General features: G+C 42.3%; 1 protein-coding gene across 2 annotated transcripts in view; it reads right to left on the bottom strand.

Annotated features, from left to right (window-relative positions):
* Positions 1 to 25,877, bottom strand: part of SPAG16 (sperm associated antigen 16) — a 1,378,074-nt gene extending 1,352,197 nt beyond the window's left edge. For both annotated transcript variants that reach the window (XM_077272256.1, XM_077272257.1), the window contains exons 1-3: positions 25,525 to 25,877; positions 11,220 to 11,266; positions 3,159 to 3,251 (exon numbers count right to left, since the gene is read on the bottom strand). In XM_077272256.1, coding sequence (XP_077128371.1) covers positions 3,159 to 3,251; positions 11,220 to 11,266; positions 25,525 to 25,558 — 174 coding nt within the window. In that variant the 5' untranslated portion in view covers positions 25,559 to 25,877. The remainder of the gene's footprint in view (positions 1 to 3,158; positions 3,252 to 11,219; positions 11,267 to 25,524) is intronic.
* Positions 25,878 to 26,987: the final 1,110 nt, after the last annotated feature.

The following is a 26,987-nucleotide window of genomic DNA, read 5'->3' as shown; positions in this document are numbered from 1 at the left end:
TAAATGCAGGCTTTACCATGTTATTAGCCATAGGTAAGTGTTCACACTAGGCAGACAGGTCAGGTACCCATCCGATCTGAGATTACCTTGACGTTTGGTGGATGGGCTCACAATTTTTGGCCAAATCTTGTGCTAAGCATCTCATGTGTTTTTTCATAGATTTCACAAGCCATTATGCTATTCACATTTCATGTATCGCACATTTCCTTGCTTTAGCACAGTAAAATTGAGTGCAGCCATTATCTATTTGCTAAGATCACGGGACTGTAAGGGGCATTGGGAAACCTTCAGCTTGCACCTTTTGGAGGTAGTCTTCTGTGAATTTTGACATATGTTTAGGATCATTATCCATTTGTAGAAGCCATCCTCTTTTCAGCTTTTTTACATATGAGGTTATGTTTTCATCAAGAAGTTGCTGAAATTTCATTGAATCCATTCTTCCCTCTACCCGTGAAATGTTCCCTGTGCCATTGACTGCAACACAACCCCAAAGCATGATTGATCCACCCGCATGCCTAATGGTTGGTGACATGTTCTTTTCTTGAAATTCTGTCCTTTTGTCTGCACACATACCTTTGATCATTGTGGCAAAAGTGTTCTATCTTAACCACATCCGTCCTCAGGACTTGTTTCAAAAATGCCTCAGGCTTGTTTAGATGTGCTTTTGCATATTTATTTCTGATGCTGAATTATTGTGCAGGTGTCTCTGAACAGTAGAACAATGTACCTCAACTCCATAGTCTGCTAAATATTTTTGAAGGTCTTTTGCAGTCAAACGGGATTCTGACTTGCCCCTCTAGCAATCCTACGAGTTGCTCTCACTGAAAATTTGCTTTGTCTTCCAGACCTTATCTTGACATCCACTGTGCCTGTTAACCGCCATTTCTTAATAACATTTCAAACTGAGGAAAGGGCAACTTGAAAATGCTTTGCTATCTTTTTATAGCTTTCTCCTACTTTGTGGGCCTTCACAATTTTCACAGTTGGCAGAACATTAGAGGATGCTGGGTTTTTATAAAGCTAGGAAATTTGCATCGTCTGGCTTTTCCTAATGATGATAGCAAAAGCTATAATCTTAACAGGCTAATTACTGACACTTTGAGTTCTCAGCCCCAGACAGGCAGACAAGGGAGGGGCCATACAGCAGAGATGACAGTGCCATAAGGGGAGAAAATCTGATGTAAGGGTTTATACTGTGGTGCAGTTAAACTCAGCTGCACTGCCCTTCCAGTTACACTTTTTACAGGATCTGGAAAGCAAAAAGAGCAAAAGAGGTTCTTCCCCCTACACTGACTAATGCAGGAGGAGTGCTGCTGCCTGCTTTTCATTGGGCAACATCATACAAGGGGAAGGATTACACGGCTCCACTGAAAAACACTAGTAATGAGCAAACGTGCTCGGATAAGGTGTTATCCGAGCATGCTCGTTTGCTCCGAGTTTCTTCGGCGTGCTAGAAAAATATGTTAGAGTCCCTACGCCTGCACCTCTCGCCGCTGTTTGACAGCCTCAACACATGCAGGGATTGGCAAACAAACAGGCAATACCTGCATGTATTGTGGCTGTCGAACAACGGCGAGACCTGCAGCTGCAGGGACTCGAACATATTATTCAAGAACGTCAAAGACACTTGTTTAGCACACGAGCATGCTTGATTATCCAAGTACATTCGTTCATCACTAAAAAAACAACTACTTGAACTTAACAAAAATTAACTAATTCGGTGTCAAACAATTTCATTGCTAATAATTCGGCAACGGAGAAGCAAAGTTTAAAACAGACCAAAAAAAAATACTGGGGATGCTGAGCACTGCGTTAAGCATTTTCCTGCAGCAACATAGAAATGAATAAAGCAGCAGTTGTGCATGTGCATTTCTGCACCATTAAGGGGTTAATAGTGACCATTCAGGTATAAAAATCCATCATTCTGCCAATCAGTGCAGGTCCAAGCCAAGTGGCCGTCACCCACAGATTAAGTTAAGACCTCTCCTGTGAGCCCAGAAGTGTTCAACAGAAATTTTAGAAAATGGGAAATGAGAATTAAAAAAAAAAAAACATTTTCCTTTATCCCTATTTTTTTTTTAAATGGAGTAATAGGGAAAAAAATGTACCTCACAATTTTTGTTGGACATTTTCTTTTAAAAGGAGCTATAACAGTAATGTGGAACCCCTAATATATCACCCCAGCTACAGGCAAAAGTCAGAAATAAAAATAATGTATTAAAATACTAAAATGCCCCAAAAAGGTCTTTTAAGACCTTAGAGTACAGAGTGTAAAATAAATGAAAAAAAAAGCAAAAAAAATAGGAAAGAGCATAAAAACAAACAAGTAAACAAAACAAATGCACTGGCACCATATCTATTGTGTTTTAGACACTTTATGTGGCTTGTTTGACAAGGGAGTGTCGCCTCACTTAAAATGGATGTATATTGTTAAGGTACCGTCACACTCAGCAACTTTGCAACGAGAACGACAACAATCCGTGACGTTGCAGCGTCCTGGATAGCAATCTCGTTGTGTTTGACATGCAGCAGCGATCTGGATCCTGCTGTGATATCGCTGGTCGGAGCTAGAAGTCCAGAACTTTATTTGGTCGCTAGATCGGCGTGTATCGTCGTGTTTGACAGCAAAAGCAACGATGCCAGCAATGTTTTACATGAAGCTAACGACCTGTGAGAACGATAAGTGAGTCGCCGTTACATCACAGGATCGCTCCTGCATCGTTCTGGAGTTGCTGTGTTTGACGTCTCTACAGCGACCTAAACAGCGACGCTCCAGCGATCTAGTTTAGGTCGGCTCGTTGTCTATATCGCTGGAGCGTCGCTGAGTGTGATGGTACCTTTAGAGGAGAGTAGCTTGAAATGCAACACAATGCATCAAAAATTCACTAAACAGTTGTTGCAAATTTTTAGCATAAAGTACCGGTAAGCTAATAGTCTTAAAACTAGCCAGATTTCTCAAATATCACTATGAGAACTGTGGAGAATTTCAAGACTATTTTGAAAAATATGCCCCATTGTATTCATAAAATCATTTTTTTGTAATAATAATAATAATAATAATCTTTATTTATATAGCGCCAACATATTCCGCAGCGCTTTACAGTTTACAGTAATAGATCTATGGCGATAAACCAACACACAAATAAACACATACTGACCTTAGCATCCTCAGTTTGTTCTTGAACTGTATGTACTGCCCTTAAAAGATCTTCATCCCCATCTGTAAAACTGAAGTCGTCATCAGCTGGGATCTACAAGGGGAACACCACCAGACATTACCGATATATAAAGACATGGCGTATTTAATAAAATTAGCAAAACTGACAGATTATTGCTGAAATGCAGGGCCTTTTTTAGGCTAGTCTAGTCAAAATCAGGCAATACTATGGTTAGCCTTAATAATCTACTCGCTCAAAAGGGGCACTGTCGAGCAAAACCCAACCAAAACTGAAAGACAGGGGCACAGTATTGCACTATACAGCAGGTACTGCAAAATCTCAGAAATCTCGTGCACACGGTTGTGTATTTTTTCTGATTGAATTTGAGAACTGCAGGATTTAAATCTGCAGTGTGTCAATTCTTTCAGTGTCTTTGCAGTGTTTTTTCACCTATAAAAAGCAGTGAGAAAGTGAATAAATGCTGCAAAAAAAACCCAAAACTTGCAGAAAACAGATTTTGCTACGTTTTAAGCTGGATAAATTATTTAACATGTACTGTGGATAAAACATACATGTAATCTGCGCTAAGAAAATCCTGCTAAACCTAAGCACAGCACTTTTTCCTGCCCTGAGAGAAGGTTTTGGCAAAACACATGGTCAAAATGCCCTTACTGTCACGTAGCGTTCTCCAGAAAAAGCTGCTCTTCGCCCAACTTTTGCTTATAATGAAAGGTACGGAGCTGACCTGCCCCTCTATGACGCACATACTGTAGGCCCCCGCACTGCACATGGAAAATAGGACTGTCCTGATCCCTGTAACTAGGTTTACTTCTGAATTTGCAGATTTTAAGTTATTGCTAAGTTTCAAAATTTAAATAACCTCAAATCAAATAAATATGGTAACATATTGGTGACAGATCTAAAACATTCAGAAAATGTACAGTACAGCAATCGGATGGTTAATTCATGTCTTGCTGAGTAAGAAAGTTCATTTCTCTATAGCCGTGACTGTGAATGTTAATCAAAAATACAGACGGTTCAGTGAAAATCATAATTTGCGCAAGGGAATTGAAAAGACTCGACCAAAAGCAGGGATGTTGGAACAACACATGAAACTGAAAGCCCGAACCAAACTCATTCCATTTAACCCCTTAGTTTTTAAAAACTATTGTAAGATGTTAGGCATTTGTACCATTACTAATCAATGGCAAAAATGTATTTACTTCGAATTATTTAAAATAAAATTTGAACATTTGTAAACTAACTTGTCAATGATGGAGGCCGGAGGGACCATAGAAATGTAATGCTAAAAGTGAACTTCAATTACATTTGCTACCAAAGCTAACATCGGGATATATTAAAACAGCAAGAAACCGCTTTTATTTGGATTTTAATGCCAGCACAAAAAAAAATAAAAAAAGGTAAAAGCTGTAGAAAAAAAACCTTCATTTACAATTGCGTAAATAACCATGATTATTAAAGTGCAATAACTGATTCAGTAACTATATAGCATAATAATAGTAGAATGGCCACATATATAAAATACTATAAATATATTAGTGGTAATATTTATCATATATAAATTGCATTGACATAATATATTATAACAAGGAAATAACCACCGCATCTTAAAACAAAAAAGAAAAAATAGAATTTGGCCTTGCTTCGGTCTTGATGAGGGGGCATGCTGAAGTCAGACGCTCCTGGTACATTAAGGTTTATGCCTCTTAATAAATTAATAGCGGTTGACAATTGTATGTCACGCCGGAAACGCTGCCACCCATCATGAATTTGACAAGCAGATGTCACCACTCCCCTGTCCAGTTCCAGCTATGTCCACTTAGCAGAAGCTGTGGGAGGCGGCAGGGTTGCCAACCGTCCAGAAATTCATGATTAGTCCATAAAAATTGAGCACTTTTTTGCACTGACTGTAAAAAAAAAACAGTTTGAGGCATCCATTAATTTTTTGGAGCTGAAGAAACTGGTACAGATTATTTTGACTATAATTATCATTTTACAGTTCACAGTGAATGAAGCTGATATATTTATATCAGAATTACGGGCTGTAGAAATAAAACGCTTATGATCTTAACGATTTACTATGGTTTTCTAATTGTCCATAAAAAATATGGTCTGTCTTTGATTTTTTGATAAGCTGTCCAGAAAACATAAAAAAAAGTCAAGCTGGCAACCCTGGACAGCGGGCGGTTGCGAAGCCATTTGGGACCCGCCTGTCCGACTGGTTTACAGCATGGTCTTGGTCCCCGGTGGCCTCTAAAGTATATTTTTCTCTGAAACGCCTCAGAGTTTCAGAGCCAAACATACCTGGCTAAGTTCATACAGGTATTGGGCAGCATGAATCAGATTTCAGGTTCTCTTTAATAACGGCAATGAATCACTAAACATTGGAGGTCATACGGATCGTGTCCAAGTGGCATATGTTTATTCAATGCACAAATTGAGTTTAATGGTCTAAGTCTAATCTGAAAGAGAGATTAAAGTAAGACCATATTCACACATTTGTGTGTCAGGATCCTAAAACAGAGCACGATTCATGGACCAGACGTAGATTGCCTGACCCAAGCCATATATATATATATATATTATATTAGGCTGTCAAGTTCAGGTCAGGAGAGCAGCAGCCAGTCTTTGATTCATGGTACGTGCTCACTCTGACACCGAGAAGTGTGACTGTGGCATAACGTATGCTGCATTTTTTATACACACATGGATCTGTAGTTTAGGTGTATACATGTTCATGTGAACTATCCTACTGACTTGCATTGGTCCGTGTACTGTCCGTATAATACACCTTTTGCATATGAAAAGCACAAGGATGTAAAATACGCTCTTCTGAAGCCCTTATAATGTAATGATCCTTGAGGAGCCTTTTAAAGCAATATAATTATTTGACATATTTTTGCCACCGCTTTGTAGCTGAAATTTGCTCTGATAGCTCAAGGACCATAACCGTATGGACATGAGGATTCACATACAAAAACTTATCCGTACAGCTCTCTATATAAAAGTGCTTCTCACAAAATTAGAATATCATCAAAAAAGTAACCGTAATTTATTTAAGTTCTTCAATACAAAAAGTGAAACTCCTATATTATATAGAGTCATTACAAACAGAGTGGAGTGATCTATTTCAAGTGTATATTTCTGTTAATGTTGATGATTATGGATTACAGCCAATGAAAACCCAAAAGTCATTATCTCAGTAAATTACAATAATTAACAAAAAAAACTTCCTAAGTGTTTAAAAAGTGTTTAGTGGAAGGAAAAAGTGTGGTAGAAAAAGGTGTACAAGCAACCCGGATAACCGCAACCTTGAAATGATTGTTAAGAAAAGGCCATTCAAAAATGTTAGGGAGATTCACAAGGAGTGGACTGCTGCTGGAGTCATTGCTTCAAGAGCCACCACACACAGACGTATTCAGGACATGGGCTACAAGTGTTGCATTCCTTGTGTCAAGCTACTCATGACCAATACAGAAAGCCAGAAGCGTCTTACCTGGGCCAAGGAGAAAAAGAACTGGACTGTTGCTCAGTGGTCCAAGATGTTGTTTTTAGATGAAAGTAAATTTTGCATGTCATTTGGAAATCAAGGTCCCAGAGTCTGGCGGAAGAGTGGAGAGGTACACAATCCAAGCTGCTTGAGGTCTAGTGTGAAGTTTCCACAATCAGTGATGGTTTGGGGAGCCATGTCATCTGCTGGTGTAGATCCACTGTGTTTTATCAAGACCAAAGACAGTGTAGCCGTCTACCAAGACATTTTAGAGCACTTCATGCTTCCCTCTGCCAACAAGCTTTTTGGAGATGGAAATTTCATTCTCCAGTAGGAATTGGCATCTGTCCACACTGCCAAAAGTACCAATACCTGGTTTACAAACAACAGTATCACTGTGCTTGATTGGCAGCAAACTCGACTGACCTTGACCCCATAGAGAATCTATAGGGTATTGTCAAAAGGAAGATGAGAGACACCAGACCCAACAATGCAGAGGAGCTGAAGGCTGTTATCAAAGCTGAATGCAAGAAAATGCAACATGTTGCGTTCGGCACACACGTCAAAATGACGCATGTGGATGCATCCGCACACAACGAATGTCCCTGCGTACCCAATGTTAAAGATAGGTACGCAGGACGCATGCGGAAGTAGATGGAGCTTAAGGAAAGAAGTCTGCAGCACCACGCTGCGGACTCAAACGCTAATGTGAACTTAGCCTTAGGGCTCTTTCACACGTCCTGATATTTCCGGTACCGGGAAAAACCGGTACCGGAGATATCCGTGTCCGTATGTCCGTGTGCTCAAGTGGCACATACGTGCGGCATCCGTGTGCCGCCCGTGTGCCCCCTGAGGACCACACGGACCATGCCGGAGAGACAGCGCTACACTAAGCGCTGTCCCCCCCGCATGTGGTGCTGAAGGCAGAATTCATCTCTTCTTCCCCGCCGGAGAGAAGAGATGAAAGATCTTTTTTTTTTTTTTTTCTGGGGGGGGTGAAAATAAAGTTTGCATGTGCCCCCGCGTCCCCCCCCCCCCAGTGCGCCGCCTGGCCTCTTGCCGCAGAAATACTCACCCGGCCAGCTCCTGCGATGTCTCCTGTGTCCTCTCCGCGCTGCCAGCTTCTCCTGTGTGAGCGGTCACGTGGTTACAGTCAGTGAATAATCCCTGACTGTAATGAGCGGTCCCACGTGACCGCTCACACAGGAGAAGCTGGCAGCGCGGAGAGGACACAGGAGACATCGCAGGAGCTGGCCGGGTGAGTATTTCTGCGGCAAGAGGCCAGGCGGCGCACTGGGGGGGGGGGACGCGGGGGCACATGCAAACTTTATTTTTCACCCCCCCAAAAAAAAAAAAAAAAAAAAAAACAAGAAAAAAAAACTTTAATTTCTTCTCTCCGGCGGGGAAGAAGAGATGAATTCCGCCTTCAGCACCACATGCGGGGGGGACAGCGCTTAGTGTAGCGCTGTCTCTCCTGCGGGCGCTACGTGCACACGGAGGAGGGTGCACACTGTTCTCCGTGTGCACGTGTGCAGGACGTATTGTGGTCCGTGCTGCCGGTGGAAAACGGACATGTCGACGTGTTTTCAGCACGGACTTACGGTCCGTGTGAAAACACGCACATGTGCATAGACCCATTCATTTGAATGGGTCTACGTGTGTCAGTGTCTCCGGTACGTGAGAAAAATGTCACTACACGTACCGGAGACACTGACGTGTGAAAGAGGCCTTAGAAAGTAACAGTGTGCTCAATAGAAAAGAGCTTGTAGGCATGATGTACACTCTGATGTCTATCAGTGGCAGATGGTCTCAAAGGCAATGAGCAATGTCTCAAAAATAGCTGAAACTTAAGATGCAATTAATTGCCAAAATAACTTGTATTTACAAGCACAATTTGGCTGAACCCACATATAAAGATAGGAATAACTCTTTAATGCATGCGGCATGGGTTAAGCACTTTCAATGGTGAATCAAAACCTATTTAATAATTCTCAAGAGGCCCTACAATCCATCTACTGTTTGTTACCTTTCTTCCAAGCATTACATTTTTAACACTGTATAGTGTGATAATCGTATGTTTCACAACCTACATGTTGTAAAGTTTCCTATCCAGCCCACCTTTTATGGGGTTCCCTTTCGATTTAGCAAACCCCTTGCTGTAAAAATGTAGATACGTGTGAAAACAAATGCCTAAGAACAAAAGAGCAGTGGCATTTCATAAAGGGTTTCCTGTAACCTTTCAAAAAAGTCAACCACAGCAAATGGAAAATAAACATCATAGGGACACAGGTTCGTTATGCGAGATTCATGTTTCCTCCACTGCTGTCCATGGTGCTGATACCCCCCAGCTGTAGAACATTTGTCACACATATTCTAGAAAAAGAAAAATGTTCGGATCTATTTTTTTTTCCTTTCATATATAGTTATAGAAATTATTTTTCAGGACCAAATACATTTAGTTCTGCTTTCCTCACTTAGCTTTTATTTTCCCCTTCTCAATTATGTTTTCTTTCGTTCTTCCTTTGAGTTTACAACAATGTCAGATTCTCTAAATAGGGAACCTGTCCTTAGATTCTTGCTCCCCAGACTATGGGCAGTATGAATCAGTGCTTGACTGAGCAATTTCTCGCTGCAAGATTTTAGAGAAAACATAGTATGAAAAGCTGGCCAGTGACAACAGGGAAAGACCAGACTAGACTGATGACCTCACCAGATGCAGGTGATGGACAGGTCTCTCCCTCTGTAAACACATGGCAGCAAGGCTGGGATGATGGGTAGGGAGGGAAGGCACCCGCTTAGGGTTCTGCCCCCTGTCTCCCTGAGGGGGGCGCACTTGGGGAAAAAAAAGTGCCATGACTGAATGTCTGAGGCTACACAGCATCTTCCTCCGGCTGCAAACATTCAGCACAGTGCTGGCTAGGGTGCAGGCACACAGGCGGGCAGTGTCAATCACCGCTCACCCCTCCCCTGCCTGAGCCCCGGCCATCGCTCCCCCCCTGTACTCATCTGTATTCACATGATCTGGGATCTCCAACAGAACGCAGGTCACTTCCAACCTTTGACCTGTTGGAGAAGGAGCACGCAGATGTTGGATGGCGCGATATGGTGACGTCATTGCGCCATCCGGTATCCACTGCTGTACAGGAAGCAAGAGTGGGCACAGTGTACAGGTGAATACAAGCTTTTTTTATGTTTTGACAATTAATGGGAGAGAAAAGAGGTTATATGGGGAAAAACCTGGTGACAGGTTCCCTTTAAATTCTGTTCCTCAATGCGCACAACTATACTGACTAAAACAACAGCTCTTATGCATAGGTAATGGGAATACCAGAATATTATAAAGGGCTATAAAAGGTTTAAAAAATACATATAACATTATTGTGATATACAAAAGAAACTAATGCTAAGAGAAAATTGGAAAATTAATTAACCCATTACATACCAGGTTTCCCAAAATTTTCAGAAGGCCAGAATTAACTTGAAAATTTATCTCCAGGTCTATCTGCTGCTTCATATTTATATATCATTATATAATGTGTCTAATATTTTACCTGATTCTGCAAACTTGTACCGTTAAAAAGAGTTCTATGCCAGTTTATAGCCATATGGGATTAGTTCACATTTTGTACATTTTAAGGCTGCTAAGAGTAATCACTGTGTAGACCGCTAGTCTAAATGATCCCCGTATGTAAAATAAAACATATAAATGACTTCCAGCGTGAAGCTGGAGCACATCATATACACTATCTCCTCGGACTCATCAAACTCTTCACTGGGTAGGATAATAACTCATTGTGGGTAACATCACTGAAGGTGAATTGCCTTTAGATGACTGGAAACTTGCTATATGTGGAAAGGACTTGTTTTCTAACCAAAGTATTCAGGATAAAAGTTAAAAAGTTAAAAGTATTTTAAAAAGGCACAGAACATACAAATCTGTATATAGCCAATTGTAGATGTCTGAAAAAACATACAGCATTATCACCCATGACTTGGAAGAGGTCACATAATAATGTATTGACCACCAAAGCAGTGATAAAAATTTCAGACCAATGTGAACATGTCCATGATATATGCAATATAGAAATAGATTACCCAATACATTAACATGCCGCTATATCACAGACCATGTGCACAATATACTGTATGTAATACATAGAACAAAAACAAGCACCAAATAAACTATAAATCTGTTATTAACCAGCTATTACAATTCAAGAACTGGACTTGGGAAAGTGACAATCAAGGCTGGGGTGAACATCAGTTTTTACAAAGATGAAGAAATATGGCCATAGAGATCTACAATAATAAAAGAATGCTGTCCTTCTCCATCTTCCGCAGGACTATGTTTAGACACTACATACACAGTATTAGTGATACATTTACAATTTAGTCCAAGTATTAAAACGATAGAAGCCCATATAAAAGATAATGCAGTAGGACATGTGGACCTTACACACTGTCACATCCAACCTTCTACACTGTTAGGAAGTTTCACCACCTAGAAATACAATTTGTATTAACTTTAAAAAGAAAAAGCCAAGACTTACCTCTTCATACTGATAACCATCTTCTGATTCTTCAGAAATAGTAACCTCTAAACATAAGTTAAGGAGTTTAAGAAATGCAATAAGTTATCACATTTATTTAATTTTCAGGATTTGATCAGAAAAACTAACATTTGGGAAATACATACAGCAATGATATTGGACTAAAATGAGAAACAATAAGAAACAAAAAATAAAACCTGTAATTAAAGAAAAAAGAAATGGACTTATTTAACAGGGATACTGTTTTCAGAGTGTTGTAGATTAAGTGCAGCAAGACAGCCCCATGTTGTCCTGGAGAAAGTGCTCGGCTATTTAAAAAAAAAAAAAAAAGGTTGGCTCTTTAAAAAGGAGACCTGTCGGCAGGTCCCATGTTTTGCTTTTATTTAAAGGGGTAGTCCGATCTTAAGCTATATGTCTGCAGTTACTGTATGTGACTGCAGACCTGTGAAACCTCACATCAGGAAGCGTGAGTGCTGTGAGGATTCTCCGGTGCTGGCGTCGAAAGCTGCCAGTCATGTGACGGCAACTATGCGAGATGTATTCTCCCGGCCACATTCCGACTAGATGGGAGTAACCTCACTAAATGCAAGAGTATTGAGCGAGGCAGGAAACACTAGTAGGAATGTGGCCAGGAGTATGCGGCACAAGAGAGTCCTCACAGCGAGCAGTGATTGTGATGTGAGGATTCACAAGTCTGAAGTCATAGAGAGTGACTGCAGAATTGTAACTTTAATGCCTGCTGCTATCCTGAATATTCCTTTTTATTTTTTTAAATCTGCCCTATGTTTGAGTATAGCATATTATATTAAAGGATTCTCACAGGATTCTCTGGAGGCATGACTTTAGGCAGCTCTGCAACGCTCCCTTGAAAAATGCCATAAAAGTAACACTAAATAAGAAAACAAACATATCTCTAGAATCGTAGAAAAAAAAAAACCATTGCAATTTACCTCTTTTTGAAAATCCTCTCTATTCTCATGAATTATGCAGTTTACTGTTCCCTTCTGTAATCTAGGAGAGAGGCCAGTTTCCCAAGGAGTGTGCGTTCGCAAGCTTTTTTGCTATACAGCTTGCAAACACTGCTCTGAATCTCGCCAGATCTGCGCTTATCCGATGCTGCAAAGGCAAAGATACTACAGCTAACAGAAGCAGAGAAGACACAGTTCAGACCATCTGGGCAACCATGCTGCTCGTCAGAACCGTCAATCCTTTCGGAGACAGAGGGCCGGTGCACTCCTGAAGTAAGAAAATTAGAATAACCATTTAAAGGTACCCTATCACTCGATTCCCAGGAGTTCCCTAGTTCTCAATAGTGGGTGTCAATTTTGATCATACCGCAGCCACTGTCATTCAAGGGACAATGATCACCTGAATCGTGTTGCTCATAATGCAAGCAGCATGAATCAGAACTTGGCTACACGACTACAGCCAAGTATATTTTTCTCTAAAAACGCTCTGGTTTTTCAGGAAATACATGGTTTAGAAAATCTGGCCGAGGACCATAAGCAGAGACGAGTCTAGTCCGCTGCCGCCATGGCTGGATTCTCCAGGTGATGATAAACCTCTCAAATCAATTTACCTGGCTGTAATTGAGCAGTCCCTGCTGGAGTATGATCTGTAGCCTACTAAATGCCGCCGCTCGTCATGAATTTGAGTTGTCCATCCTAACTCCACCCAATTTGTCAGAGCTGGGCGGAAATGGCCCTAAAATGCCAATTGACCACAATATTTTAGTGCAGCCTCAAGTTGTGCCAAAATGTTGAAACTTTTCAGAGCTTTTTATGCAATAATTCTGGGGTAAAAGCCTTGATGAATTGGGCCATAAGTGTATACATAACAACAACCTCTTTTATAGTGACATAAATCATCATGTACAGTATTACTATAAAAATATGCTAACACATTAGAGGTAACAAGCAAACAGTAAGTCAGTAAGTCATTTACATGACTAAAAAGTGTAAGAAAAAAAAAGTTGTTCACAGTAAGATATAGGGCGCAGTCAGATGGTTGAATAACTGACGACGATCGCATCACAATGCTCGGACTGCCCAGAGGCTCCACCGACCAAAGTGTGACAGTTTCTATTTCTATGCAGCTGTCACCCATGGGTCAGGAGAGATGATGGCCAGTCCAAGCATTGTGATGCACTTGTCGTCTGTCTTATATGGCCGTCTGACTGCGCCCTTGGTCACAGGATCCCTCATACTTTATCACTATAATAACTATAATCCAGGGAGGTCTAAAAGGTTAAAAGGGTTGTCCGGGTATATAATATTAATGACCTATGCTCAGGATAGATCATCAGTATCAGATCGGACATCAGACCTTCACATCGATCAATTGTTATTAGTTCAGCAGGCTATAAACATTGAATTGAGCCGAGTAGCATAGAAAATAGATGCTGATCTGCAGTTCTTGGCAGCAGCTGCAACACATTTAAGGGAGCTGTGCTGTTCAGCTCCATTCAAGGTTTAGGTCTGGCCAAGCTAATAACAGCTAATTGATTTTGATGCCAGGAATGAGACACCCGGCGATCCAATACCGATGACCTATCCCAGGAATAGGTCAGCAATATTATGTGCCCAGACAATCCCTTTAGGCTGCGCTTTACATGTGCCTATTCCTGCCTTGCAAAACACACACACACATATATATATATATATATATATATATATATATATATATATATATATATATATATATATATATATATATATATATATATATTTATTTATATTTAGGATGGTAATTAATTATGAAAAATAACCATATACAAGACATAAGATCAAAAAGTCTATCTTCAATTACCGCAATATGAAAGTTACAAAATACATCTTGGCATGTGATGTCCCCCAACTACATAGCACAAAGGTGTTGCCTTCTTTATAGAACATGTTACATATTAAAACTAAAAACTGCAGATGCAATACTCGTAAAGACATATATTTAATTTTCAATTTACAAATTTCCATGTTGAGGTACAATCACATGAATGGCAGCACGTGGGCAACACACAGCACTTACTGAACGAGCAGAAACAAGCCAGCTCCTGTGCTTTACACGATGCAGATGGCAGAACAGAGGCTTAACACGAGAAAGTAGTGAAAGGAGTAATATTGTGTACAAAATGTGTAATTTCCAAGAGCGTATCCTATAATCAGGATTCATTTTGTAATTACAACTGTTGCATAAAGCTTCATTATACAGCGTATTTATGACTGTAGTGGGTATCACTCTGTTCTTTTTACATTTGTAGCAAAACGCGATTGATGTCTGTTTAGATTGCTTGATGCTCATTGCTCCCACACTGAGACTATCATAGATAACGACAATGTGACATTTGGCATAATTCTCTAGAGAAACTCAAGGTTTGTCTTTTTCTCTCTATACATCATATCTACCACTAAATACATTTCATACTGTTTCTGAATCCCCAATTATTACAAAGCTAGACCTTGAACAGATCAGATTTGTTTTAGAAAGCCTTGCCGGAAGCGATATACTGTGGATTTGTATTCCACAAATGGACAAACACGCAGAAACGACAACAGTAAATTGTGCTCTGAATCCTAAAAACACAACATAAATGTCATCTATCATAGTACAAATAAATTGGACAATTTCAGGAAAAAGAGACCTTGCTTCTAGCAAATCAGGCAGGTTACAACTGAACAATCCCTCGTTAAGCTAATTTAAATGGAAGCTGTAGTTTCAACAATCTTTGCATAAACCAATTATATAATCAAATAGAAACTTTGTTACATATTTAATCACAGAATTCTGCTTCCTTCTCCACTTCTGAGCTTCTTCTTCCTCTCTTGCCTACCCCCTGAATACACTCAAGTACAGCTCAAATCCAACGGGAACTGGCAGCCAGCACAATGAGGGGTCAATTTACACCCCCTACTATATTCTATACCAGTGATTCCCAAACTCCAGTCCTCATGGCCCTCCAAAAGATCATGTTTTCAGAATTTCCCTAGTATTGCATAGGTGTCACACCAGATCGTCTAATCCAGAAGAGGTAAGAGGGATTATGACAAGAAGGAGGTAGTCTGTTGGGCAGTGGAACGGCATTTACAAAATACAGATGTGACCACTGGACCATCTTTATTCAGTACTGTTGTATAATGTGCTTCATGTTGCTGCTGTTTATCTCTGTTTGTCAACTAAAGAAAATCAGGAATCCATCCATTTGAGTTGTGTTTTGTATAGGAGACCACACCAACTAGTGGCCACCCACCAAATCAGGGTCAACTGCAAATTACCAAATAGAGCCTGCAGAAGGGAAAATATTAATGTACAGCTCAGCAGTAAATCCTCCTAGACGTAAATGGGCTGACCGCTACTTACAATTTGAACAGGACAATGGGTTTGAGAAAAAAAATAAATAATCACACAGCACTTGGACCATGTGAGTGATGTCCAGTTTTTACACACCCATGTCCATGAAAACCCAACATTTCATCTACCACACACAGATAAAATCACATGTGACCAGAGAGAATAGATATACACATAAAATAGATATAAAGATGTCAGTCACATCTCTAACTAGTACAATGCTTGTGTAGCTTACTGTACATATATTTACTAAAATTATTTTCTGTAAAAAATGGCTTGGGATTCTTCTACATTTTATTAGCCTGCAGAGGGAAAGCGGACAGCAGGGGTAGATGTTTATAGCTTGGGAAGGGGGTAATACCAATAGACCTTCCAAGGCTATTAATATCAGGTCACGGCTATATACTAAGCTTTTCCTGGTTATTAAAAAGGGGAATCCCCCCAAAAAAGACATAGGGCCCCCTATAATTAATAACCAGCAAAGGTGAGGCAGACAGCTGAAGGCTGATATTTATATAATAGCTTAGGAGGGGCCATGAATATTGGCCCCCTCCCAGACTAAAAACTTCAGCTCACAACTGCCCCAGAAAGGGCTCATCCATAAGATGCGCCAAATCTAGCACTCAGGGCTCATACCCATTTGCGAGAAAAAGGACGAGTGCAATCCGAGAAAAAAAAAAAATCGGATTGCAGTCGGACCAATGTTATTCAATGAGTTACATCTCATCTGCATTTTTTTCTCAGCTGAAATCGGACTGAGAAAAAAATTGCAGCATACTGCAATTAGCTGTGTATCTCGGACGAGACTCGCCAATGCAAGTCAATGGATGCGAGAAAAAAGTCCGTTTTTTACACACCGGTGTCCTTTGAAAAGCCGGTAATTCATGTGCAGTGTACAGTAAAATCACACTGACAGGTTAGAATAGGATAGAATAGAAATATACACATAGAATACACATTATATATACAGTACAGACCAAAAGTTTGAACACACCTTCTCATTTAAAGATTATTCTGTATTTTCATGACTATGAAAATTGTACATTCACACTGAAGGCATCAAAACTATGAATTAACACATGTGGAATTATATACTTAACAAAAAAGTGTGAAACAACTGAAATTATGTCTTATATTCTAGGTTCTTCAAAGTAGCCACCTTTTGCTTTGATGACTGCTTTGCACACTCTTGGCATTCTCTTGATGAGCTTCAAGAGGTAGTCACGGGGAATGTCTGGTGGATACACAGCTGATAGTCCTACTGAGTAGACTGTTAGTATTGCTCCCACGCAATTTTCAGAACTAGCAGAGGAAAAGCCAGCGACTGGGGGCAGATGTTTATAGCCTGGGAAGGGGGTAATACCCATGGAGCTTCCCAGGCTATTAATATCAGCTTGCAGCAGTATACTTAGCCTTTACTGGCTATTAGAATGAGGGACCCCCCAAAAAATGACGTGGGGTTCCTCCATAATTAATAACCAGCAAACGCTATGCAGACAGCTGCGGCCTGATATTAATAGCCTAGGAAGGAGCCATGGATATTGCCCTCCCCCAAAAAAGGCACACCTCTAAGATGCGCCAATTCAGGCAATTAGCCTCGCTCCTCCCACTTGCCCTGTAGCGGTGGCAAGTGTGGTAATAGTTGTGGGGTTGATGTCACCTTTGTATTTTAAAGGTTGGTACATGTTAAATAAAGATACAGCCAGAATAAAGTCTTTTAATGAAAGGCCAGGGTCCCACTAGCGAATCACATCCGATGCAAGAGCATCAGATGTGATATGCTAATGACACTCGGCTTCAGCTCCGCTGTGATGATCGCATGAGAGCATCGCAGAACAGCTGCGAGGGAGATTGAGAAATTAATTTCTCCACCTCCTCTGCAGCCGGCGTCGGTGTAAATCATTCTGCATTCGGGTGATATCCGAGTGCTGTGCGATGTTTCACATGCACCCACAGATTTATATGGGTGTGTGGGATGCAAATTCAGTATGCAATCGCAACATGCTGCAATTTTTTTTTCTGTCTGATTGGAGCAGGAAAAAAAAACGCAATTGAGAACAAAACCATAGGATTAAATTGATCCAGTATAATCGCAAGTGGGAGCGAGTCCTAAGATTAAATATTACTTGGCTATGGTAAATCTAGCTTGCATTGTTATAGAGCATCCTTAGCAGAAATATCAATGTGAGCCTGGATATCCCTACTCTCAATTAATAGGGCTGAGCTGTGACCTTTCAAGGGAATCCATCAGCAGCTTTTTGCTTTCATCTCAGAGCAGCATAATGTAAGCAAAGAGACCCTGATTCCAGCAATGTGTTACTTAGTTTACTGGGTGCAGCAGTTCTGATACAGCCAGAGTTGTTAGATGTAGCAGAGCTCAGAAAGTTGTCGCAGCCCACGCCACAGCTTTTGTGTACATTGTCTATTGATATTGAGCTGCTAATCAGTGCCAGGGGTGGAGTTGGACCAAGACTCACACAGGCACCAGTCCTGGCAATGATAATCAGTTGCCCATAAAACACTGATTGTATTGACACAACAGCACACAGCTTATGCCGCGTTCACATTAGCATACCTGTGCGCAGCGTACAGCTACGCATAGACCAGCATGGGTCTTGCGTACCTATATTTAACATTAAAATCCTACAAAAGTGTTGTGCAATAGAGACAAAATAACAAACTGCAGCGGGTTTTTTTCCATCATGCGTAAGCTGATGCGGATAAAAAATGCAGCGTAAGCATGCGTTTAAATGCGTTTTGGCATGCATTTGCACATGCAGATGATACTCTGCACACAAATACGCTAATGTGAACCTAGCCATAATAAGTGACACATTGCTGAAATCAGTATTTCAACCCTTACCTCTTGCTGCCCTCAGATAACATAGCAAAAACCTGCTGACAGATTCCCTTTCGGTGCAAAATTCACAAATACACAGAGAGCAATGCAGACAAAAAATATCACTTTGCCTTGCTCTGTAGAATGTCTAAAGTTATTTTAGGATCATTTTTAGGCACAGAATTTGTGAACTGAACATAAAAATTATGAGTAACTCTCATAAATTAGATCAGGGGTCCCCAACCTGTAGCTCGGGAGCCACATGTGGCTCGCGGTCCCATGAATTGTGGCTCGCGGCTGTCTGTCAGCTTGGTGAATTAGCTCCAGTTCTAGCAAACAGGTATGAAAAGCAAATTTGAAAATGGTGAATTTTGTGAGCAGCCCTGCACAGAAGAGCAGATCTGGAAGCACATGTACTGGTCTTAGGGGTTTTGAGATGATTTCAGTATGGTTCGCTGGAGACAAGATGATACCTCCTGTCAGAGGAGATGTTTGAAGCTGGATGTGACTGTGTCTTCGGAGTGCTTTATAGGAGAATACTGAATGGGGGTATTGTGGGAACCCCTGGATCTTAGTATACTGCTTTGGCGTGATTTTTGTGGAAAAGCTTTGGTTAACCATTATGCCTGTAATGGGGGCTTTGGTTGCCACTATTGTGAGGGGGCGGGAGCTGAATGTGGCTCGCGACCAACTCTCAAGGCTGGATGTGGCTCCCGACCCTCTCTCAGAGTTGAATGTGGCTCTTAAGGTCAGAAACGTTGGGGACCTCTGAATTAGATGCTTGGTACTTTGTGCAAATAGGAAAACAATGTCCCCTGTAACTGACAAACAGCTTCCTTGCACATCCTTGGGCAAGATTCACACATCCATATTTTATGGTGAATGCTTGGGACTGCAATACCTGACCTGACTGTGAGGGTATGTGTCCACGTGCCGTTTTACATCCGGAATAGCAGCGGATTGAACGTTCAATCCGCAGCGTCCAGATGTTACAGCATAGTGGAGGGGATTTTAAGAAATCCCGTCTCCACTATGCGTGGTAACACGCACCCGGCGGCCCTGCGATTACGGACATGCGGAGTGTCTTTTTAGATCACAGCATGTCCGTGTACCTTGCGGCGACGCTGCGCCGCCGCAAGGTAAATCACAGGGCCCTATGTGTGGGGTGCGATGATGCCGGATGTGTGCAATGAACACATCCGGCATCATCGCGTCTCCAGAAGGGGGCGGAGCTTTGGGCGGAGCAAGTTTGCCGCTCCATCCAAACCGCCGGCCATCCTGAAAGTGGACACGTACCCTGAGTCTCCTGAACAAACCAATAGCGTAATATAAGCCTACAAAGCTGTTAGTTTGGTCAGGAGACCAGCATTGGAGCTGGGAATGGCGGTCCAAGCATAGACAAAATAAGACGGCAGAGTGAACTTGCCCTAAAATGTACACAAGATCGATCTCATCCAATGACAGCCACCAGAGGGGTTAACAATGGTGAGAACCTGCAATATAAATGAGAAAATTACTTAAAAAGAGATGGTGTACTAATGGACAATCCTTACAAACAGCTCCACTGTGCATCATGAACTGAAAAAAATACACTTTTTACATCATGGACAGAAACTGCTCCCTCAATTGCAGCGCTGTGTCCTACAGCATAACTTATGTCACGTGACTGCTGCAACCAATCAATGCCCACTGATCGGTTGCAGTCTTCACTATTTTGTTAGAGAGGGAATCTACTCTTATGCAACAGTGAAGTATTCAGGCAATCTGCAGCGGATGATGGACGTCGATGTGACACCTGGCGATCACGTGACAACAAAGATAGGATGAACTGTGTATGTCCGGGATGTACCGTTATTTTTTTTTTTCACCTTTCTTAATGCACTTCTGGACAACCCCTTTAAGACTGGAATTTTATGTTAAAGCACTTACTCCAGCATGTTTTTTTTATTGCACCGCTTTAATTGTAATTCCCCTACCCCCAGTCTCATACTCACCTGCCATTGCCTTCATCATTTTCCAGCGTCGCTCCAGTTGGTGTATGGCGAAAAGTGATCTGCTTGGAGCTCCAGTGTTTGATGGAGCGGTGCAGAGGTCACTTTTCAATACAGGTATCTACACTGCTCAAAAAAATAAAGGGAACACTAAAATACCACATCCTAGATATCTCTGAATGAAAGATTCCAGTTGCAAATTTGTATTCACTGCATAGTGGAATGTGTTCAGAACAATAAAACATAATAATCATCAATGTAAATCAAAATGAATATCCCATGGAGATCTGGAGTTGGAATGATACTCAAAATCAAACTGGAAAGTCAAATTACAGGCTGATCCAACTTCAGTGAAAATGCCTCATGACAAGGAAAAGATGCTCAGTGTTGTGTGGCCTCCACGTGCCTGTATGACCTCCCTACTGTAAAACGCCTGGGCATGCTCCTGATGAGGCGGCAGATGGTCTCCTGAGGGATCTTCTCCCAGACCTGGACTAAAGCATCCGCCAACGTCTGGACAGTCTGTGGTACAACGTGACGTTGGTGGATGGTGCGAGACATGATGTCCCAGATGTGCTCAATCGGATTCAGGTCTGGGGAACAGGTGGGCCATTCCATAGCTTCAATGCCTTCATCTTGCAGGAACTGCTGACACACTCCAGCCACATGAGGTCTGGCATTGTCCTGCATTAGGAGGAACCCAGGGCCAACTGCACCAGCATATGGTCTCACAAGGGGTCTGATGATCTCATCTCAGTACCTAATGGCAGTCAGCCTACCTCTGGCGAGCACATGGAGGGCTGTGCGGCCCTCCAAAGAAATGCCACCCCACACCATTACTGATCCACTGCCAAACCGGTCATGCTGAAGGATGTTGCAGGCAGCAGATTGTTCTCCACGGCATCTCCAGACTGTCATGCCTGTCACATGTGCTCAGTGTGAACCTGCTTTCATCTGTGAAGAGCACAGGGTGCCATTGGCGAATTTGCCAATCCTGGTGTTCTGTGGCAAATTCCAAGTGTCCTGCACGGTGTTGGGCTGTGAGCACAACCCCCATCTGTTGGCGTCGGGCACTCAGACCATCCTCATAGAGTCAGTTTCTAACCGTTTGTGCAGACACATGCACATTTGTGGCCTGCTGGAGGTCATTTTTCAGGGCTCTGGTAGTGCTCCTCCTGTTCCTCCTTGCACAAAGGCGGAGGTAGCGGTCCTGCTGCTGGGTTGTTGCCCTCCTATGACCCCCTCCATGTCTCTTGGTGTACTGGCCTGTCTTCTGGTAGCGCCCACATCCTCTGGACACTACGCTAACAGACACAGCAAACCTTCTTGTCACAGCTCGCATTGATGTGCCATCCTGGATGAGCTGCACTACCTGAGCCACTTGTGTGGGTTGTAGAGTCTGTCTCCTGCTACCATGAGTGTGAAAGCACAAGCAACATTCAAAAGTGACCAAAACATCAGCCAGAAAGCATTGGTACTGAGATGTGGTCTGTGGTCCCCACCTGCAGAACCACTCCTTTATTGATAGTGGTTTGATAATTGCCAGTAATTTTCATCTGTTGTCTATTCCATTTGCACAACAGCATGTTAAATTGATTGTCAATCAGTGTTGCTTCCTAAGTGGACAGTTTGATTTCACAGAAGTTTGATTTACTTAGAGTTATATTCTATTGTTTAAGTGTTCCCTTTATTTTTTTGAGCAGTGTATATACAAGAACCTCATTCTGGCCTTGCTCTGGCTCTCATAGACTTGTATTGAGAACTTGTGACTCACATTCTGAGTTCCAGCCAGTCAGAACAGTCAGAAGATGCGCTCACAAAATGGAGTTGTGGGACCGAAGTGGCACTGCAAAATGGTGAAGACGCCGGAGGGTGAGTATATCACCGTGGCAGGGGGCTAAAATTTAGGCCGGGGTCACACTTGTGTGTGCAATGGGCAAGTCTCTCGCATCAATACCCGGCACTTCAGCTCCATGTACTAAAACGGTATGCAGCCGCATGCTCCGGTCCCGAGTGCCGGGTATTGATGTAAGTTTCTCACATTGCAAACGCAAGTGTGACCCATGCCTTAAAGAGATACCTGCTGAAGTGGTGCTTGAATTAAAAAAAATAAAAAATACTAGCTGGATTAAGAAGCACATGTCTCATAATAAAACGAGGCATTTCTTGCAGTCTGTGATGGGCTGAGGTCAATTGATGCTAAACTCAGTTATGCAGGATGAGACCTTTTGTATTTCATTTCTGCACCATTTTAAGGCTATGTGCACACGTAGGAAATGTGGTGCAGAATTTTCTGCACTAAATCTGCATCTGCAGATTTGATGCAGTTTCTGTGCAGTTTCTATGCAGTTTCTGCGCAGATTCTATGCAGTTTCTGTGCAGTTTCTATGCAGATTCTATGCAGTTTCTGCGCAGATTCTATGCAGTTTCTGTGCCGTTTCTGTGCAGTTTCTATGCAGTTTCTATGCAGTTTCTATGCAGTTTCTGTGCAGTTTCTGTGCAGTACAATGTAAATCAATGGGGGAAAAAAAAGCTGTGCACATGGTGCAGAAAAACAGTGCAGTTCTGCAGCGTTTCTGCAGCAGAAAAATCTGCTGCAGTTCTGCACCAATTCTGCACTAAATCTGCATCGTGTGCACATACCCTTAAGATCTCCGTTTGCTGGCAATAGATGACTATAGGCCCCAAGATTTCTATATTAGAAAATGATATGCATTTGGAGGGATCTCGTTGAGGCTGCATTGGGTCAGCTCTCGATGGAGACGTAACACATCCTTTGTGTGAATTACTGTACTTAATAATTTGGATATCATATAAGATATCCACCTATACAAAGAGGCACCACACATGCATAATATTAAAATGATATTTTATTTATGACAAAAGCTAAAATAACAACATGGTCATAAAAAGCCAAAACAGGCAAATGTGAGGAACAACAGACACAGAAAAAATGGTGAACAACCTGGAAATTGCTACAAAAATATATATATACCATGTATAGCATGTATCTTTATTAATAGGAGGAGAAATGTCTTTGCGAAACGCGCGTCGGGTGTGGTGGACTCCTGGTTCCTCTCCATCTTTCTGGTAAATACATGCTGCTTTATGTATTGCATTAGACACGTATATTGGGTCATGATTTTTGGATATGCTGCATGTTAAGTATAGATGGTATTTATAGCCGTAATTACTATTAATAAAGATACATGCTTGTCCTTTTGTATTGAGCCTCTTATATGTAGCTAGACTCTTTTGTGTGATGACTTTCATCATGTCTTTGCCTGAAGGAGAGTTATACTAATACACTGGTATATATATTTTTTTGTAGCAATTTCCAGGTTGTTCACCATTTTTTCTGTGTCTGTTGTTCCTCACATTTGCCTGTTTTGGCTTTTTATGACCTTGTTGTTATTTTAGCTTTTGTCATAAATAAAATATCATTTTAATATTATGCATGTGTGGTGCCTCTTTGTATAGGTGGATATCTAATGGTCGGCTAACCACTTAAGGATATACTATAGGTGTTGTGTATCATATAAGATAGATAGAGGCATATGATTGGTCGCTGCCATCACATCAGTGTCCTGTAACTATGTACAGCTAATGAAGGCAGCCCCAGCAGTGGATGGGATTGGGGCACCAGGTGCAGAACAAAATGGGAAATATTTTGCAATTTGTTTTGCAACATCAACAAATTATGTAACATCTATAATAATGTTTATAAATACTGAAAAAAAAATGTGGAGAGAGCCATTCAGCCCAGGTCAGGCTGTGTGCACGGTGTTTGAGCCTTAGGAGTACCATGCCCGGGGAAGGCTCTGATGTAAGTAGCTGTATCACCATATAGTGACTTATGTCATCCATTGAACATGCTGACATGTTTTTTTTTTAGTCTGCAGTCTGCCGCAAAAAATGTAGTAGAGGAAGAGAAATGTTTTGTTCATTATTGGAGACATCTTGGAGAAGGGACAAAGATTTATCAGGAGCAGAAACAAGGAAAAGTAGAGCTGCCAAAGCAACCAACCAATCAGCTTCCAGCTCTCAGTTTAGGGGCTCTGTGTATAATAGGATAGGGGTGACCTGATTGGTCAATATGACCACCAGCTTCCCATATTGTAGATAATTCTCCACCGCTTCCATACTCACACAGGGCAGGACACACGGGGCAGAACATGTCACACAGGGCAGAACATGTCACACAGGGCAGGACATGTCACACAGGGCAGGACATGTCACACAGGGCAGAACATGTCACACAGGGCAGAACATGTCACACAGGGCAGGACATGTCACACAGGGCAGAACACACAGGGCAGGACATGTCACACAGGGCAGGACACACAGGGCAGGACATGTCACACAGGGCAGGATATGTCACACAGGGCAGGACACACAGGGCAGGACACACAGGGCAGGACATGCCACACAGGATATGACACACAGGGCAGGATATGACACACAGGGCAGGACATGTCACACAGGGCAGGACATGTCACACAGGGCAGAACACACAGGGCAGGATATGTCACACAGGGCAGGACACACAGGGCAGGACATGTCACACAGGGCAGGACACACAGGGCAGAACATGTCACACAGGGCAGGATATGTCACACAGGGCAGGACACACAGGGCAGGACACACAGGGCAGGACATGCCACACAGGATATGACACACAGGGCAGGATATGACACACAGGGCAGGACATGTCACACAGGGCAGGACATGTCACACAGGGCAGAACAGGTCACACATACATGGCAGGATATTTCACACATGGCAAGATATTTCACACAAGGCGGGACACATAGAGCAGGACATGTCACACAGGGCAGGACATGTCACACAGGGCAGGACATGTCACACAGGGCAGGATATGTCACACAGGGCAGGATATGTCACACAGGGCAGGACATGTCACGCAGGGCAGGATATGTCACACAGGGCAGGATTACACCGGCCAGGCTTATAGCTGCAGAACGCCGGCTGTGACGCATAACGTGTCCCATACGCCGGCGCTGCAGTGACAGCCGCCTCTCCCCACAGTCCCCTGTGTGCCGCCCCTCGCCTGTCTCTGCCCTCAGCGCCCACACACCGGCCGCCGTCCCCCTCACAGAATGCAGGATACGGTCCAGGTAGAAGTTGTCTCTGTCTCCCTCCATAGCTGCGCTGCTCGGTTGTTGCAGTTGGAGTCAGTGCGTTGCCAGGTAACCACAGCTGGTGCCTAAATCACCGCGAGAGCAGGCGGCATGTCGCGAGACTTCCCGCAGCACCGCTCTGTGCAGCAGAGAACACGCCGGCCTCATACACTGAGTGCGCGGTACCGCGTCATGGATGCGTCTACATATAGCGTTGTTCCTGTGAGGCCTCGTTCCTGCAGCTGCTTCCTGCACGGCTCCCCAGTGATGTGAGCAGATTGCAGTTGCTGTAGTGAGGAGCTCACCATTGCTCCTGGAACCTAGACAGCGCAGTGCTGAATGCGAATACAAACGGATGAAAAAATGTCTTGTGCCAGAGAATGAGACAAAAATGTCAGCTGGTCCCGCAAAATACAAGCTTCACATGACAGAAATATAGAAAAATTATAGCTCAAAATGTGATGATCAAATAACCTTTTTTGTAAAAAAAAAAAAATAAAAACTGTATTTTAGTGTGTGACAGCAGCCAAACATTAAGGGTAAGTTCACACGGCGTTTTTGCTGCGTTTTTATGCTAATTTTCAGCTGCTTTTTACAGTACCAGCAAAGCCTATGAGATTTCAGAAATCTCATGCACACACATTGTTTTTTTGTGTGATCAGTATTTTGTGCTTTGCTGTGTGTTTTGGACATAGAGCGTCACTTCTTTCAGTGATTTGCTGCGTTTTTTCAGCATTTTTCACCCCTTGACTTGAATGGGTGTTGAAAAAACTCAGCAAAAACGCAGCTATCATTTGCTGCGTTTTTGTTGCTGAAAATTCAAGGACATTAGCATGGAGAAAGAAAAAAAACGCACCAAATACACAACAAAGGCACCTAAGCCTGCGTTTTTGACTCAGCTTCTTTCCTACCAAGAAGATCAGGTTTTGCTGCTGAAAAAAGCAGCAAAAACACCCTGTGTGAACTTACCCTAAAACCCGTTATACACCTGGTATTCCTGTAATCGCACGGACCTGAAGAATAAAGTGACCTAATCACTTATACCGCACGAGGAACGGCGTAATAAATAAAACCAATTCTTCACATGCTGTTTATTTTTTCATTCTACCTCCCAAAGATCGCAGTAAGGCTCGGAGCACATTTATCCTGCGCACTGTGTTGAGCGCTTAGGCCGGCCTCACACTAGCGAGTATTACGGACGCATGAGAGGTGCAGAAAATACGGATTGCATACGGTACAATGATTCTCTGTGGACCAGCACCTATCTGCCGTATTTTACTGATCCGAATTATACGGTCTTGTACGGCCGTAGAAAATCGCAGCATGCTGCGTTTGTCACCGTATTGCGCAAAAATATCGCCAATGAAAGTATGGGGGCGAGAAAATTACAGATTACACACGGACCATGTGTGTGACTTGCGAGAAATATGCAGCGGTGTTCTCTAGAAAAGCT

Source organism: Ranitomeya variabilis, chromosome 7 (assembly GCF_051348905.1).
Source record: "Ranitomeya variabilis isolate aRanVar5 chromosome 7, aRanVar5.hap1, whole genome shotgun sequence".
Lineage (NCBI taxonomy): Eukaryota > Metazoa > Chordata > Amphibia > Anura > Dendrobatidae > Ranitomeya > Ranitomeya variabilis.
Note: the sequence above shows the minus strand (reverse complement) of the source record. Positions and strands in the feature narration are given on the sequence as shown.